The 15,507-nt window shown below is 47.4% G+C and overlaps 1 protein-coding gene and 2 non-coding genes across 3 annotated transcripts; all 3 read right to left on the reverse strand.

Annotated features, from left to right (window-relative positions):
• Positions 1 to 5,599: 5,599 nt before the first annotated feature.
• On the reverse strand, positions 5,600 to 5,735 carry LOC116184339 (small nucleolar RNA SNORA31). Its single transcript, XR_004149105.3, has one exon. It is a non-coding gene; the product is annotated as a small nucleolar RNA SNORA31 (small nucleolar RNA).
• Positions 5,736 to 6,383: 648 nt separating this feature from the next.
• On the reverse strand, positions 6,384 to 11,518 carry TPT1 (tumor protein, translationally-controlled 1). Its single transcript, XM_021528465.3, has 6 exons — positions 11,412 to 11,518; positions 11,113 to 11,186; positions 10,276 to 10,466; positions 9,439 to 9,544; positions 8,028 to 8,144; positions 6,384 to 6,604 (listed from the first exon to the last, which is right to left on the reverse strand). Exons 1-6 carry the CDS (start codon positions 11,437 to 11,439, stop codon positions 6,602 to 6,604), a joined length of 519 nt encoding a protein of 172 aa, XP_021384140.1. The 5' UTR covers positions 11,440 to 11,518; the 3' UTR covers positions 6,384 to 6,601.
• On the reverse strand, positions 6,666 to 6,795 carry LOC116184338 (small nucleolar RNA SNORA31). Its single transcript, XR_004149104.1, has one exon. It is a non-coding gene; the product is annotated as a small nucleolar RNA SNORA31 (small nucleolar RNA).
• Positions 11,519 to 15,507: the final 3,989 nt, after the last annotated feature.

The following is a 15,507-nucleotide window of genomic DNA, read 5'->3' on the forward strand; positions in this document are numbered from 1 at the left end:
ACATTCTATTACTGGTCCACTTGGAAGCAATGACAGGCTTTGGGAGTGGTCAAGTGCTTTCAGAGGTTTGTAAAACAACTCTTATACATAAGTCACACAATTTTCCTCAATTCATTTTTTTCTAGAGTTATGTAGGTATCTCTCTACAGCTACACTTGGGGCTGGTGCTCAGCGTCCTTGCAGCATTAAGTGCTCAGTTCCCAGAAGAGAGACTGCTGAGAGTTTTGAAGAGCAGATTGCATTCCAGGGGCATGTGCTTTCATAAGTACTGCCACTGCCTTGTGTCTCCTCAGGCTCTACAGCAGGACCCAGCTGGCAGATGGCTGCAGGAGCCATCTGAGGATGCTGAGGAACACAGGAAGTCAGCCTTTGTATCTTGCTATGGAACATGATGTGCTCCGGGGCAGTAGCCAGGGCCTGCTCACACTGCTGTCCTCATTGTACTGCTCGAGTCCTCTGTGGATCTGTGTTCAGGGGTGAGTAGGATTGCCTTTCATGGGCTGGGCTCCTCTCTAGGATCCATGTTCTGCTTCAGCAGGTGAAGCAGAAGCACCAACCAAGTCTACGTAAGCATCTCCCTTGTACTGCTCCTCACATGGTCCTCTGAAACCATGCAGGGGCATGCCATGCAATCCTGACTAAGTAGTGGTGTAATTCCTTACGACAGGTAAAAATGACTGTGACATTCAGCAGGAAATGGTTACGTTGAGTGGAATCTCCAGCAGGATTAGTTTAGCAGAGTTTTGGATCTACTTGTATTTCTGGTTTTATGTGAGCTGCTTCACAGTTTGTCTTCAGTTGAGAGGGACATAATCAGTCAACACAAAATGCCTGAACATGTAAGTAAAGGAGGTAATTTATTGATCTGCAGAGTGCCTTTGGACAGGGTAAATAAGCTCTGCTCAGGAGTAATGGAAAATGTGCAGAGCACTTTGTTTTTTATAGGGTTTATGGTCTTTGCAAAGGGCTGATTTTATTATCATTAAAAACTTGTAGAATGCTAGAAGTAAACAGAAAAAAGCAGTGGAGTTTTCAACCAGCAAGCAACCAGAAGGGATGAGGAATGCCAAGGTGTACTGGTTTGCTTGCAGTCTTCTGTGAAGTAGCACCAACTATAAATAATGAGCAGGACAGTGAGGAAACACCATTTCAAAAATGGAAATGCTATATCAGAGTAAACGAAGAAAAGATAACCAGTGGAGAGTCCAGAAGCCAGGTAGCTGGTGAGCTACTTTTTTATGTGCTTCATGCATGAAGATTTTCTAGCATGTTCAGGTGCAGTTGGAATTTTAGCCTCAAAAGCTGCCACAAAATCCAAGTGGCATGAGAGAAGGGAACAATGAGCCCACAGAGATATTGATTTAGAGCATCAAAGATGCTCTCCTGTGCTAGCAGCAGGATCTGTGCCATGCATTCAAGGGCTCTGCTGGCTCCTGCCTGGTGGGAGCACGTGGTAAAGATGAGGGTGGTGTTTTTACGTGCCCTTGGCAGATCATCATTCAGCCTACAACTAAGCCATGGGATCTTACAGTACAAACATCATAGAGACAGAAGCAGCAAGCTAAACATGCTGCATATTCTACCTTCTGCAGTAACCCAGGGCACTGCAGGACTGGTCTAAATTCATGCAAGGCTTGAATAATGATTGAGCATTTGGGAGAACCTTGTTTGGATCCATTGCATAATAATCAGCAAAACCTCTCCAGCTCTGCTGCACTTGTTCTGCATGACACCCTTACATAAGTGCTGTTGGCAGGATTTCCATCTGCCAGAAGAGAAAAAGAGGCTTGGAGACATTCAGGTTCAATTCCCTGGTCCCCACATTTGGATTAAACTCTGGACTGGCAGCAGTGATGAACAATTCCCTGCTGGTCTTCCCACGTACTGCTGTCTCTGCTCAATGCTGAACTCCGCTCATGCAGATGTTCTTGAATATTAGTGGTCAAAACCCCGCTTGACAAGAGGGTCCCACAGGCACGAGCAGAAGTTTCTGTGTGCTAAACACCATTAAACAGGAGATTAAAAGCACTTCCACTCTCCAGTCTTGCTTGTCCTGAATGACCAGTTTGAGTCATTGGAAACTTCATAGACAGTAAGCTCAGGCAAGGACCTGAGCAGACATGAGGTGACAGCCACCCCTTTAAAGATTCCCTGCTCATCCAACCTCCCTTCGCTTTCCCTCCACCACAGGGAAATTAAGAGGATAATCAAAGTAAAACTCATGTGTTGAGAAAGAACAGTGTAATAACTGAAAATTAGTAAAATATAGTAGTAATGGTAAAAATTATTAAATTTATAATAAAAAGGGAAAAAACAAATTATGGACAAGTGCTCATCACCCTCTGATGGCAGACTCCCCCTTCTTGAACCCAGGTCAGTCCCCCCCCTCCATTATGTGTAAGTGACCCTTGGTTTATATACTGAGTATGGCATTCTGTGGTGTGGAATATCCCTGGTGAGCCCAGGTCCTTTGTCCTAGCTGTGCTCTCCCAGTTCTTTTGCATCCCTTCTCACTGGCAGCGCATGAGACAACCGAAAAATGCATGGGAAAACAGAAAAACGTCCTTGACTTAGGGTAAACACGACTTAGCAGAAAAACAACATCAGTGTGTTACTAACACCACTCGGATTCTGAATCCAAAACACAGCACTGTAACAGCTACAGAGAAGAAATTAACCCAGAAATAAGCATAGCTGAAAATCAGGACACAGGGGTACTGGGATGGCACATGCTGCCAGGGGCAGCTGGCAGGCTGGGGCAGCTGCAGCTGAGTGAAGAGCAGAGCTGACTCCTTGAAACACCTTTTTGTGGGCAGTGTGAGGAAGCACCAGCAGCTGCAGGCAGTTCTGTGGCTGCAGCAACCACACAGCTGCAGGGACAGCAAAATCATCCCTCCCTACTGCCATGGGAGAGGCCAAGGGCATCCAGCTTGGGTACAGACATAGCTGTAGGTAGAGCAGCTAAACCTCAGCCCTTGTAGCAAGAGCGGGGTTTTATTAGCTGAAGAGGGCAGAGGTACCCAGCTTTACATGGCCATTTTTCAACCACTGTTACAAAGAATTTGGGAAGTTGATCTTTAAAAACTTTCTTGACATCTATGTTCATGGACATTCCCTATTAAAAAAAAAATATCTAACAGCTGTACTGCTTTGTGCCAGCACATCTGCACCTCACTGGGGATAGGAAAAAAGGTTTGCTCTCTGAAATGCCAGCAGTGCTTCCTACTGCTGCTGGTTACAGATGGGGACACGAATCCCAGCTGTTAACTCCCAGGATAAAGTGTGGGCTGCAGAGAAAAAATGGTTCAGCATTTTATCAGTGTGTCCAGCTGCTGCCACATTGGTAATATTGCTATCACACAACCAAAATGGTCCTAAAAAGGTCTTCAAGGGTGTTTGAATCCTATCTGCCTGAGGTGGAAGGTGATGAATGCAGCTCTAGTGGATTAAAATGCCCAGCAGCCATGTGCATCCTCAACAACATCCCACCCACTCCTGCAGAACACACTGGCAGGGTTGCCAGCATTTGTAGGCACCCAAAAAAAGTGCCCTCAAGCCACCAGTCCTGGCCACAAGCACTTGGCTGTGATCTTTGCACAACAGCTTCCAGCTGCAGCTTCAACCAAAAGGCAGCCAGACACAGGGACTGGCAAACCAGCAAGATTGTGCTCTTAGGAATGGATTTGGTACTGTTTAGGGCAAAAACTTCCAGGCTTGGCTAGGGTTCTTTTCCTCCTACCAAGACATTTATCCTTGAGTTAATGAACATGTCTGACTGCTGCTCTGGCCCCACAGAGCCTGAGACCCAAACCTGCATAAGGAAGGTTTCTACCCAGCTGCCTAACCTGCTCCATAAGGGAAAATGCAATTTGGATCCTTCCCAAATCTACTGAAAGTATCTTTCCAGGAATGCAAAATGCAAGCCTGATAAGCACATTTTAAAACAAGACTGTTAAAGCTGTCCTTCAGTTCCAGTTGTATTCTAAGCAGCACCAGGGTAATTTGCTATCTTGGGGGATTTTATCAATTTAGTAACTCCAAAGCTGTTGTCTGGAGACTTTCCTTTCCAAATCACTTCAACTTTTCAGGCCGAGGAAAGAAAGAGCTGCTTGAGATGAAGATGGGCCGGAAGAGGAGGAATTACGCTGACTTCCTTCCCGACACAGAGCTGCGTCACGGACTGTGGATAAGTGCATTTACCAGCACGGGCCTCCCCCTTCACGGCATGCGGTGACTCCCACCTCTCCCTCACCCTGACTCCACAGCAGCGCAGCTGTGACAACCACTTGCCACTGCCGCAGTCCTTCCCTGCCACGCCCTCCCTGGTGCATCTGACAGACGTGAATCTGCAGAGGAGTAAGACTTATCCTCTTCCCTGAGAAACTGAAAGCAGCAATGCATTTTTAGGAAGTGCAGTGAGTGCAGCAGGAACACTTCACTTGCAGCTCACTGAAGAAACAATATCCTGCCTCCAGAGCCTTTGAACTGACACTTCCTTACAGCAAGCTGGAAGGAGCCTTTCCACCAGAGGCTGTGCCATACAGAAAAGCACACTTGCTTGGAGCACAGAACTCCCTAGTTAGGAATGTTTGCACACAGCAATTAAATATCCCAGTGAGCCTGGAGTACAGACAGGATGACACACAATTTGCCATTCAACCAAGCAGCAAGGCTGTGCTCATCCTGCTTTGAAGCACCTGCTTTTCAAAGCAGCTCCACGTCTGTACACAGGTGCCACGTGGCAATTTGCTCCAGGCTGGTGCCCAGGGCTCCCAGCCTTGGCAGGACCAGCCAGCAGGGCAGGAGTCATTTCCACTCCCACAGATCACCGCCAGAATTTTAAACATTGACTCACAGGAAGTGGGAGCCAGGCCTATGAAGAGCAGCACAGGCATAGCACCACTGCCCTGCCCACACTTAACTTCACTCAACTGAGGACTGCTTCCTCTCCCTCTCCTTTAATGCTCCCTTTTTTAATGAAGATGCATCAGGAAAGGGAAGATCTTCACCTGGCCCCGTTAAACACATTCTCGTCAAGAAAAGCACAAGCTGCCTCAATGACTTTTATCTAGACTTTGAATCTGCCTCCCAGCCTCGCTGGGTGAAAACAGGCTACACCAAAATTGTACCTCATCCAGCACAGCTGACCCAAAATCCTCTCTTGAAAAAGCTTAAAAAACTAAAAAATTATAAACCCCCATACATATATGAAGTTCCCACAGAACTAAAGTAGGGTGTATTTCACCAGACAAGAACCTGAGAGGTAATTAAAGCATACTCCACTCCCTCCTCCAGTCTCTCACTCCTCCCAGCCTTCTGCCACATCTATCTCACCCCTGCAGAACTCCCCTCCATCTCCACCCTCCAGCACCAGGGGCCAAAAATTGACACAAGACAGAAAAGATGTGAAAACTCTGAAGGAGATAAACAGTTAGCAAGTGGGCCATGCCCTCCTCTTTGAGGCACCGTAACCACCAATGCCTCTGCCATCACTGCAGCAGGTAAAAAGTTAATGATTACCAGTCCAAGGCAACATCCCTGGTCAGGACCAGGTTAGCAGCATCAGACACCCCCTTGCTCCAGGTGGGGCTCTGAAGGAATTTGTGTTCCTTTATTCAATCCAAACTGCCACCAGGTCAGACAGGCAGAAAGCGCAAGGAACCCATTACTGTTGCATCTCAAAAGAGAACCCGAGAAGCAACAGTATTTGCTCCAGGTCTGTCAAACAGATGCATTCCCTAACAAGGAACACAGCAGGAACATAAATTATACACACTCAGGTTAAGTCCCAAGTACAGGCATTCACCTGGTTTGGAGGAAGTCTAGGGCAGGGCTAGGCCATTCCAACATCTCTCTCCAAGAGGCCAAGTACAGAAAAACCCCAAGTCCTGCAACTTGACTGAATTCCAGTTCACATGCTCCCCAACAGATGTCAAATACCAAGTACCACAGCCAAGCTGTGTTGGGAAACTGAGCCATTTCACTTTCAGTATTCCCATTCGGCCTCCTGCCTTGATCTTGGAAACATACAGGAAAGGCTCAAGTACTCGTCTCACAAAGCAGCTCAGCCAGCACTCAGCTTGAGTAGCACATATTCCATTCTGAGATGTTTTTATTAATAATTTCTAATCTCTTCCAGAGATAAGTCTGCACAATCACAAAAGATGATGCTGGTCCACTCCACTATGGCATTTCTTGAACTTTGCCTTATTAACCTCAACCTGCTTTTGCACTCCAGTGCCACAGGCAAACTGAAATCTGTCTGGAAATAGTCCAGTTGTAGTGCTCTAGCACCAGCTGTGCTACTAACAGCACTCAATCCATGGTGCAACCTCTCCGAGTCACCTTGAGAGACACATCAGACCAAAAGACATGACCTAGAATCAGTTTAAATGAGTTTTATTTTAGACAACCTACATGATAGATGTTTTTTCATTTTTTTAAACAATGCCTCCACTCCAAATCAGGGTCAAAGTAAGTGAATAAAGCTCAAGATGACATCAGTCCAGTTAGACATTGCTGATTCCTGGTGTTGTGCCGATGAAGAAGAACAGCAGCCAGCTATGAAGACAAGTGATCCAAAACCATACTGTTTGATTTGTTACTGAAACAAGAGTAGCAAGTGTTAGTTAAAGGTCATGACAGTATCAGCAAGTTTCTGTAACTTGTGTATTCCCTAATTCAATCTGGGCTGCCACAGTCAGGCAGGCAGAAAGCGCAAGGAAATTATTTTTGCATCTTAGTGCAAACCAGGGAGCAACAGGACAAGTGCCCATGGTCTATCAGAGGATGCTGATCATTTTTACAATCGTACAGAGCAACTGGCACCACCAGCTGCTGTGCAAGCCAGGCTGAACACTGATTCACACCCTTCCTACTTGACATATCAAAGTTCAGATTCCCTCTCAAGCATATCCTAAACAAGTACCAGAGCTTACAATGTACCTGGCTGCCTCTGGAAACAGCTGCACCAACAAGCTGAAACGGGTTTTACTGCACGTAAGAACACTCTACTACTGTTTTACTCCACCTTGAAGTATGTGGAGTTATCTAAACAACACATCCAAAAAGTGTACCCCCATAGAGGGATGTCTTCCCATACAGGAGGTGCACAGAAGCTTCTGCTCCCACGAGGTACCTTTCAGGTGATCACCTGTTCCAGGGCCAGGACAGACATCTCCCCTCCATCAGGCTGTGGGAGGTGCTGTGTCTGTCTGGCCATTTGAAGTATTCCTTTAATTGGGCTACTGCTCCACACCAGCATCTGGCTCATATTTACATGACTTCCATACCAACAAGCCTGCGAGAGGCTTTACAGATAAATTTAGCTGTCTATATACAGACTTCACAAGTCCACAATAAGTGGGCAAAGCAACTGTTGATCCCACGCTGTGGTGAATTCCACAGGTCTCCAAGCAAGCCAAAAGCTCACAAGTGCTGGGATCCAAATAATGTCTTGTGGCAATCAGATTCCAACACAGAGTAGTTAAAGCAGACCACAGGAGCTCAGGTAGTTGGAGATGCCAGAGAGAAAAAGGTTAAGTACCTGGTCAAGTAATACTGTGTTCCCAAATTTCAGGCAATATTTAAACTGACAGCTCTTGTATAAAGGCATCAGATTAAGTGAAAGATGAAACAAGACCATGCAAGGTACTTCACAATCAACCCCCAGAAAAGGGACCCAAAGTAGAAGTGCTCCATTTCAGAGGACCTGCTCTTTAATCTAATGGTTTAAACCCATTCCCAATTATACACATCCCAGCAGGGCCAGCCCTTCTGCATTTCTTGGCCATTAAATTGCCATGAATCACAGCAGTGATACTACATCCCCCCTTTTAGTACAGCTGAATAGTACTCAAAGTTTCAGGAACTTTGTATACTATGAAAGCACCAATCAGGCTGTACTTGCACAATACTTAAAGTTTTCAAACTAGCAGCTACTGTTCAACTTGAACAGGGATACAGGAGAACAAGAGATGAAGGAGCTCACCATCTACTTGGATGCATTCACCCAGTTCAGTACTTACACATTTCTCGATTTCTAAGCCATCCTTAAAGAAAATCATATATGGGGTCACACCATCCTCACGGAAATCCAGGAGAGCCACCATTCCATCTGGATTCATGTTCTCCCCTACAAAGAACTTCAGAGGAACATGTCTCTAAGACATTTAATTGATTAATGCCAGAAGAAAATGCCTTTTTATACAATACCTTCGTATAAACAATACAACATCACCAAGCTCAGTTTAAAAGTCTCCCTGACCAGCCACAGGGATTTTCCTTCTCTGTAGCTTGTCCATCTTAGTGCCACCATGGTTGACACACCAGAAGAAAGGGATGCCATCCAGAGGGACCTTGACAGGCTGGAGAGGTGGGTCCATGGGAACACCTTGTAAAGTTCAACAGGCCAAGTGCAATGCCCTACACCTGGGTCAGCACAACCCCAAACATGTGGGCCCTCTTGGGAACGGATTTGACAGCAGGATTTGACAGCAGCTCTCGGAAGGACTCGGGGTCTTATTTAACCCCATGTAACCCAGCACTGTGAGCTTGCAGCCCAGAAACCCAAACATCAAAAGAGGTGTGACCAGCAGGTCAAGGTAGGTGATTTTGTTCCTCTGCTTTGCTGAGACCTCACGTGGAGTGCTGCATCCAGCTCTGGAGCTGGGGTCCCAACACAAGGAATTGGACCTGCTGGACCAAGCCCAGGTAGGCCACTGAGATGGTCAGATGCCTGGAGCACCTCTTCTGTGAGGACAGACTGAGGAAGTTGGGGCTTCCTCAGTAAGTTCACCCCTAGAGGCTCCAGGGAGACCTTACAGCCCCCAGAACCTAAAAGGGGCTACAAAAAGTCTGAAGAGAGGCATATTGCAATCGGACAACAGGGAATGACTTTGAAACTCCAGAGAGGATAGATTTACATTACATATTAAGAAGAAGTTATTTACTGTGGTGCTGGCAAGACACTGGCACAGACCGACCAGAAGAGCTGTGGATGCCCCATCCCTGAAGTGTTCAAGGCCAGGTTGGATGGGGCTCTGAGCAACCAGGCCTAGTGGAAGTTATCCCTGCCTATGGCAAGGAATTGGAACCCATGACACTTTTCAACCCAAAGCATTCTGTGATTCAATAATAAGTTTGCTTTGAACAGAGTAAGAGACAGCAAGGGCCAAAGTGATCCAAGACTACTGCACAGTCCCTGAATCACCATAACAACAAATGTAGCTAACTGCAAGCATTACCAGCTGAAATTACATCTCCACACAGGTAACAGCCTTTGGCTGTTTCTCCTCCCCGACTCTCAGGGCCCCTAAAACTCCCAGAGACTGTCAGGTTAGCATCCTCGCAACAGGAGCCCTCAAAATTCTCAACAAGCTGTTCAGCAGATGAACCAACCACAGCTTATCAATAGTGCTATAAGAAGACATAACTTACCTGGTAGTTTTTGAAGTTGGCAAGGATGTGTTTGATTTGTTCTGCAGCCCCAGTCATGAAAGGCTTTACTCTCTCTGGCTTGTGTTCCTCAAGTCTGGCTTTGATTCTGGAAGGAGAATGAAAGAATGCTCTGAAAACATGTTCTAGCTTAATATCTTCACTGTCTGGCATGTCATAGCAGAAACAATCTACCCAGCTATCTGTCAAACTTAGATTTTTGCTGCCTTTCCCCCACTCCCTCTCAAAGCCGCTAAATTTTAACTTAGCTTTTCAAGTGAAATCACAGAACAGTACCTGCCCTCCTAATGAAGTAATTTTACAACCATGCTAGTGCTAGGCAAAAATCAGCAAGCCCTTTCCACAGCACCAGGAGTATCACCCACCCACGTCACAAAGCTTTTTCACTTTCAGTATTAACCCCACTGAACACCAACTGATATTACAACATGAACTAGCAAAAAGACCCATTCACACACATTTTTGGCTGTTTACACTGTCACTCTAGAAAAGCTTCAGAAGTTTTTCTTTACCACCTCATTCCCTTCCACATAAAGGTTTGGCATGGAGAAATATAAAAGAAAATAGCAAGGCCACAAATAAGATCCAAAGCACATGATCAGGTGCTCTACCTCAGCCAAAATAAACATAGATATTCCATCCCCCATTCTTTAGGGCTCCAGTTCTGCCAAGCATTGAGACATTACTGAAGTTCACAGCCAGTTTCACAGCTATATCAGAACTAACACCTACTAGGAATAAAGCCAATGCTGTTTTTAAATCTCGAGCACATAAAACCCACTGCAATGCAACCAAAAGAAAAAGCATACAAACACTTACGCTTTCATGTAATCCTTAATGTACTTCTTGTAGGATTCTTTTGTGAAGCTGGTCTCCTGAAGGTGGTGGTTAATTACTATGTCAACACCAGTTATGACCGTGGCTTCTGTTCCATCTCCCTCAGGACCTTCAGCAGAGGCATTGCCACCAATTAGAGAGTCATCAATTTGACCCTCTGTCCTGGTGACCATCTAGATTTAGAGACATCAAAAAACTTAACGGCTCTGCAAAAAACCTTAGCGCTACCGCTTTTACACACCTATGACCTGAGAGCAGGGCACAACTTGAGAGCCACAGTTCAGTGCGAGGAACCTGGCTGCAGCTTGAGCACTAATTTCCCAGAGACAGGAAAAGTGGGAGTGGATTCAAATTGAAAGGCAGTAGGTTTAGATTAGATATTAGGAAGAAATTATTTACATAGGAGGCACTGGCAAAGGCTGCCCAGAGAACCTGTGGATGCCTCACCTCTGGAAGTGTTCAAGGCAAGGCTGGATGGGGGTTTCAGTAACCTGGTCTAGTGGAAGGTATCTTTGCCCATGGCTGGGAGGTTGGAACTAGATGATCTTCAAGTTCCATTCCAACCCAAAGCATTCTATGATTCTATGACTCCCAAGGACAACTCCCACACGGTGCATAACCCAAGCTCCATTACACTCCAGCCTGGCTGACCCAGGCTCTCTCAGGCACCACGGGACACCGGGCCAAGGTAAGTCTTCCCTTCTCTCGTTCCCTGCTCGGGCCCTTCGCAGGGACGCCGCCCCCACTCCCCACCGGCCGTGAGTCACCGCGGCAGCCCTGCCTCCCTCCCTCCCTCCTTCGGGGCGGGCGGGCACTCACCTTCCCCTCCACTTCCAGGCACAGGCCGTCCGCCACCTCCCGGATCTTGTAGATGTCCGAGAACATCTCATCCTCTGCGGGGGACACACAAGCGCACACACACCCGGCCGGGTCAGCCTCCGCTCCCCCATCGCTCCCGCCCCGGCCTCCGCGCCCCCCCACCCCGGCCCGGCCCCGCACATGCGCGGCGGCGCCGCCGGGCCCAGCGCACGGGCCCGGCCCGCGCTTCTCCCCCCCAGCTCCGGGCGCCGGCCCGCCGCCCCTCCCGCCCGCGCCGCGCCCTTGCCCCGCGGCCTTACGGCTGATGCAGTCCCGGTAGATGATCATGGCGGCGGCGGGGGGCGGCGGGGGCGCGGGGTCTCAGCGCAGCGACCCGGGCGCGGGGCGGGAGCGGGGCGGAAAGGGCCGAGTCAGCGCCTGCCGGGGCTCATATAGCGGGCACGGCCCCGCGCGTCACCGCGCACGCGCACTGCTCGCCGCCCCGCCCCGCCGCCGGCTGCGCCCCCGCGCGGCCGCGCCCGGGACTGCCGCGCGAGGGGGCGCGAGCGCGGGGCTCCCGCAGCGCGGGCCGGGGCAGCGCCCGGTCCCGGTCCCGGTCCCGGTGCCGGTGCCGGTCCCTGGCACTGCGGGGAGCCCTCCCCTCCGTCTCCTCCAGGATGGACATGCCAAGCGCCTCACTGAGGCGTCCCCTCAAGGTCCTTCAGCATGGTCACTGCCTCCTTTGGCCGCCCTGACAGCCCCGTGTCTGCCCCAGCACTCGAGGCGAGGCCGGCCCATGCCACAGTAGAGCTCTGCGCGATCCGCTCCCTTGCCCGGCTGGGATGCTGTGCTGAGGCACCCCGGGACACGGGTGGCTCTCCTGGCTGCCAGGGCTCTGCTCAGATTCAGCTTGCAAAGCTGGGAGCAGGATTTCATCCTTCCCAGTCAGGGCTGGCAGGGACCTCCAGAGAGCAACCAGTCCCGCTCCATGCCAGAGCAGGGCTGGTGCCTCTCCCTCATTGCCCATGGTTGCATTTCATGGGTTTCAACAGCAATTTTCCTCTTTCTCCTAATCTTTTAAGCTCTCAGTAACACTTTTCTTTTTGTCTTAACTTTTTATGAGGTGTCTGGGATGTATGACCACTGGCTCTTTTCTCATTACTCAGAGTCACCAAGCTGGAACAATCACATTTTCACTTTCTTTTTCCATTTGGTGCAAGATGGTACAGCTTTTGGGCACATCTATGCATCCTTTCTTTTTTCCCAACCTCTTTTTTCAGGGAGACAGTTATGTATATCCACTCTCTTTTCCTTGTGTCGTATTAGGAAGAATTTTTGCACCCATATTTCCAGACTAGCCTCCAATTTAACACAGACAGCCTTGTAAATCCACACACTGACTTTCCAAGGAGAACTGCACCCAACTTTTCCCAAGCACCCCAGGGAAGCACTGCTGCCCATGTCCCACCACAGCCAGAGTGTCCCCTCCATGGGCAGCCTGACAGGTGTGTGTCTTTGTCAGCTGTCCTGGCCACTTCCAGCTGCTGCCTCCTCGCCGTGATCCCCACACACCATTGAGTGGCTCTGGACTTTGCAAGGGCTGGGACACAGGGACACAGAAATTCATTCGCCCTACTGGCGAACTCCAAATACGTGCTGTTTTCAAAACATTTATAGGGGAATAATTAGGAAGCTGTTGGACTCTTCTTGTTATTATTCCCTCAGGGAAATTCAGTAGGGTATGTTCAGAGGCACCACTTGTGCACTTGCAAAAGGGCTGGCTGGGGCAGGTATATTTTTCTTATTTTTCTAAGGATAAGTGAGATTTAGCCCAGTAGTCAGGGTCGAGATGAAAAACGGAAGGCAGTTATGCCTAGACCTCTTTTTCCCCTTTTGGACTTGCTTTTCTGCAGCAGCCTGTCACACCTAGAACAAATCTAGACCTCACTTGAACTCTGATTCTTAAGAGACATTGAAAAAATACCTTCAAAAGACATCATGGGACCTGAAATGCTTAATGCTGCTAATGATCTCGGACTTGGCAGAGACATCAGAGCAGAGGACACAATTCCCTGTCCCTCACCTTCGTTAGGCAGTGGAGCTCCCTTTTTATCTCCTTCCCTGCTCTTCCTTCCTTTGCTCCAGATATCAGTGCCTTTTTTTTTTTTTTAAGATGGTCTAGCTTCTTACATAATTACATTTATAAGTTGTTCTCTGTTGGTTTTCACCCTCAAGACTACTGCTGTTATTTCAGGCCTGAAGAAGGGGCTTCTTCCCAAAGCTTTTCCTGTTTGTTTGTTTTTTTTTCTCAGTGGCAGCTGGCCTGATAAAAGATAGCCTCTCTTTTTACAAATCACAGTAAAAAAAGAGCAACTTACATCTTTAGCAGTGTGTTGAGTGACAGGGGAACATTTGGCTCCTTCTACATAGTGTAATATGCAGCTAAAAACATCCAGTTAGTAGGTGTGCTTCAATTTGGTTTTATTTTCAAGAGACCGTTCTAGAAAAATGGGTATTTCTGCAGTAGTCTGGAAGCCTCTTACAAATTCATCAGTTGACTCAATTGGCTGAAGTCAGGGTAGAAAGCTTCTAGCACAGTATGAAGGTAGATGGACCTTCAGGTTGCTTTGCCTTGCCAGTAGGTCTGTATTAAGAGTTGCAGGTGTAAAATGTGAGATGTCATCTAAAAATGCATCTGTTAAACGGGTCAAGGCCCCTGTGTGAACACCAGCTTGATGTGGAGTTAAGTTAAATCAGTATCAAGCTGAAGTTAGCAGTGTTTAAATTGGCATAGGTGTCACTGAAGTACCAGTGCTGAAATTTTCCTGTGATCCCATATAAACACAGAATTATGTCATGTACTGATACTTTGTGAAATAGATTTGAAGATGCCTTTTTTTTTTTCAGAAACCAGTGACATTTGAGAAAATCTTAGTGTTCCTCACCTGCTTTCTGTCCAGGCAGCCTCTTAGAGCATTTCTCACATCCAGCCAGAGCTGGATTTACATTTCAGAGTGATAGTAAAAATGTGGTCCCTCCCTCCCTCCGCCTTTTTAGTTGCCAATTGACAACGAAAATGACGTGAGAAGTTTTCCTGATAGTGTACCTCACCTTTGGTGTTGTGTAAATCCCGAAGGACTGATGGAAATCCTGTGGCTTTATAGAGGAGTCTTCTAATAGTATCTGAGGAGGATTTTCTAGGCAGGCGTCTGCAGAGTCTCACAAGAAGCCTTTCTCATGGAAAGCCACACCTCAGGCAGTTGTGAATTACTGCAGTATTATTTCCATCAAGTATTGTGTGGATATGGCTGTACTCAACTAATTGTGTCTTGGATTTAAGTGCCAGATGACAGCTGATACTACACCGTTCAGTCCCTAAGTAAATGGTACATTTTCACCCCATTGTGGAAACTCCTACTGAGCTGTAAGAAAAGATCCTGCCTTCAGCTGTGTCTCCTGCAGGGTGCAATCAGTGGAAATAAAGCAAAGGTGAGGCTGGAGGAAGAGAGGTGATACTGGGCTATGACATAAGGGATGGCACCAGTGTGTTCTTCTAACCTTTGTAAAAGGCTGTGAATGTCACGTAAAAGTGGTGATGTTTTATATCATTTGCTGGGTGTGGGGAGAGGATCCCAAGTACACATCTATATCTGCTGGTAGAAAGAAATTGGAAAAAACGAGGATTAAAGGACTGAGCAAGCCCTGGTGCTGCAGAAAGGCTGGCAGGACAGTCTATGCCCAGTGTTCCCTTTCCCAGTGCATTCTCAGCACAAAGGCTTTGGGCGAGAGGATGCACGTGATCAGCTCATATCTTCACAAATCTATCTGGAATTTAGGACTGACTCTGTATCCCCTCTTTTAACACACACAGTTGGAAAGTGTAGTTTTTAATTGGTTTCCTTCAAGTTCTTTCCCCAGGGCATTTCCAGACAATAAAGAGTTGATGACTGTTTGTTACCCTTTCTTATAAATTGGGAATTGATCTTACAAAGACAGACCATCGGTTTGATTCTTTCAGGTTTGATTTCTTCCAGTGCTTAGAAACCCTTTGACTGTTTTGGATCTCGAGCCAAAATTCATAATTTAGATTTACATTGGCAGTGTACTAAGCCAGAATCTCAGATCCCAAGATTAATATTTGGAAGAGTTGAGCTTTGATCATTAGTGTAGTTTATCAGCTGAGGTCTATTCGCAAATGATAGACCATATTAGACTGGACTAGATAGAGTAAGGTATCCCAGACAAAGGCATCACTTTTTAGAATACAAGGAAGATCTTTTGTTGAGCAACAACCCCACTTGCATTCAGAACAAATGCAGGTGTTCTTACCTAGGTGTTCTTACCTTGGCATTTTCAGTATTTGCTGTTCCTCTCGCTGGTGCACTTCTGCGAACAGACACAGAGGTCACTGCGCAG

The sequence above is a fragment of the Lonchura striata genome, chromosome 1 (assembly GCF_050655825.1).
Source record: "Lonchura striata isolate lonStrDom1 chromosome 1, ASM5065582v1, whole genome shotgun sequence".
Classification (NCBI taxonomy): Eukaryota; Metazoa; Chordata; class Aves; order Passeriformes; family Estrildidae; genus Lonchura; species Lonchura striata.

Excerpts from the sequence above, each read along its gene's own strand:
- TPT1 (XM_021528465.3), bottom strand. The coding sequence starts at position 11,439 with ATGATCATCTACCGGGACTGCATCAGCC. Across the intron at positions 11,187-11,411 it reads CTACCGGGACTGCATCAGCC|AGGATGAGATGTTCTCGGAC; the intron begins GTAAGGCCGCGG and ends TGTCCCCCGCAG. Across the intron at positions 10,467-11,112 it reads GCCTGGAAGTGGAGGGGAAG|ATGGTCACCAGGACAGAGGG; the intron begins GTGAGTGCCCGC and ends CTCTAAATCTAG.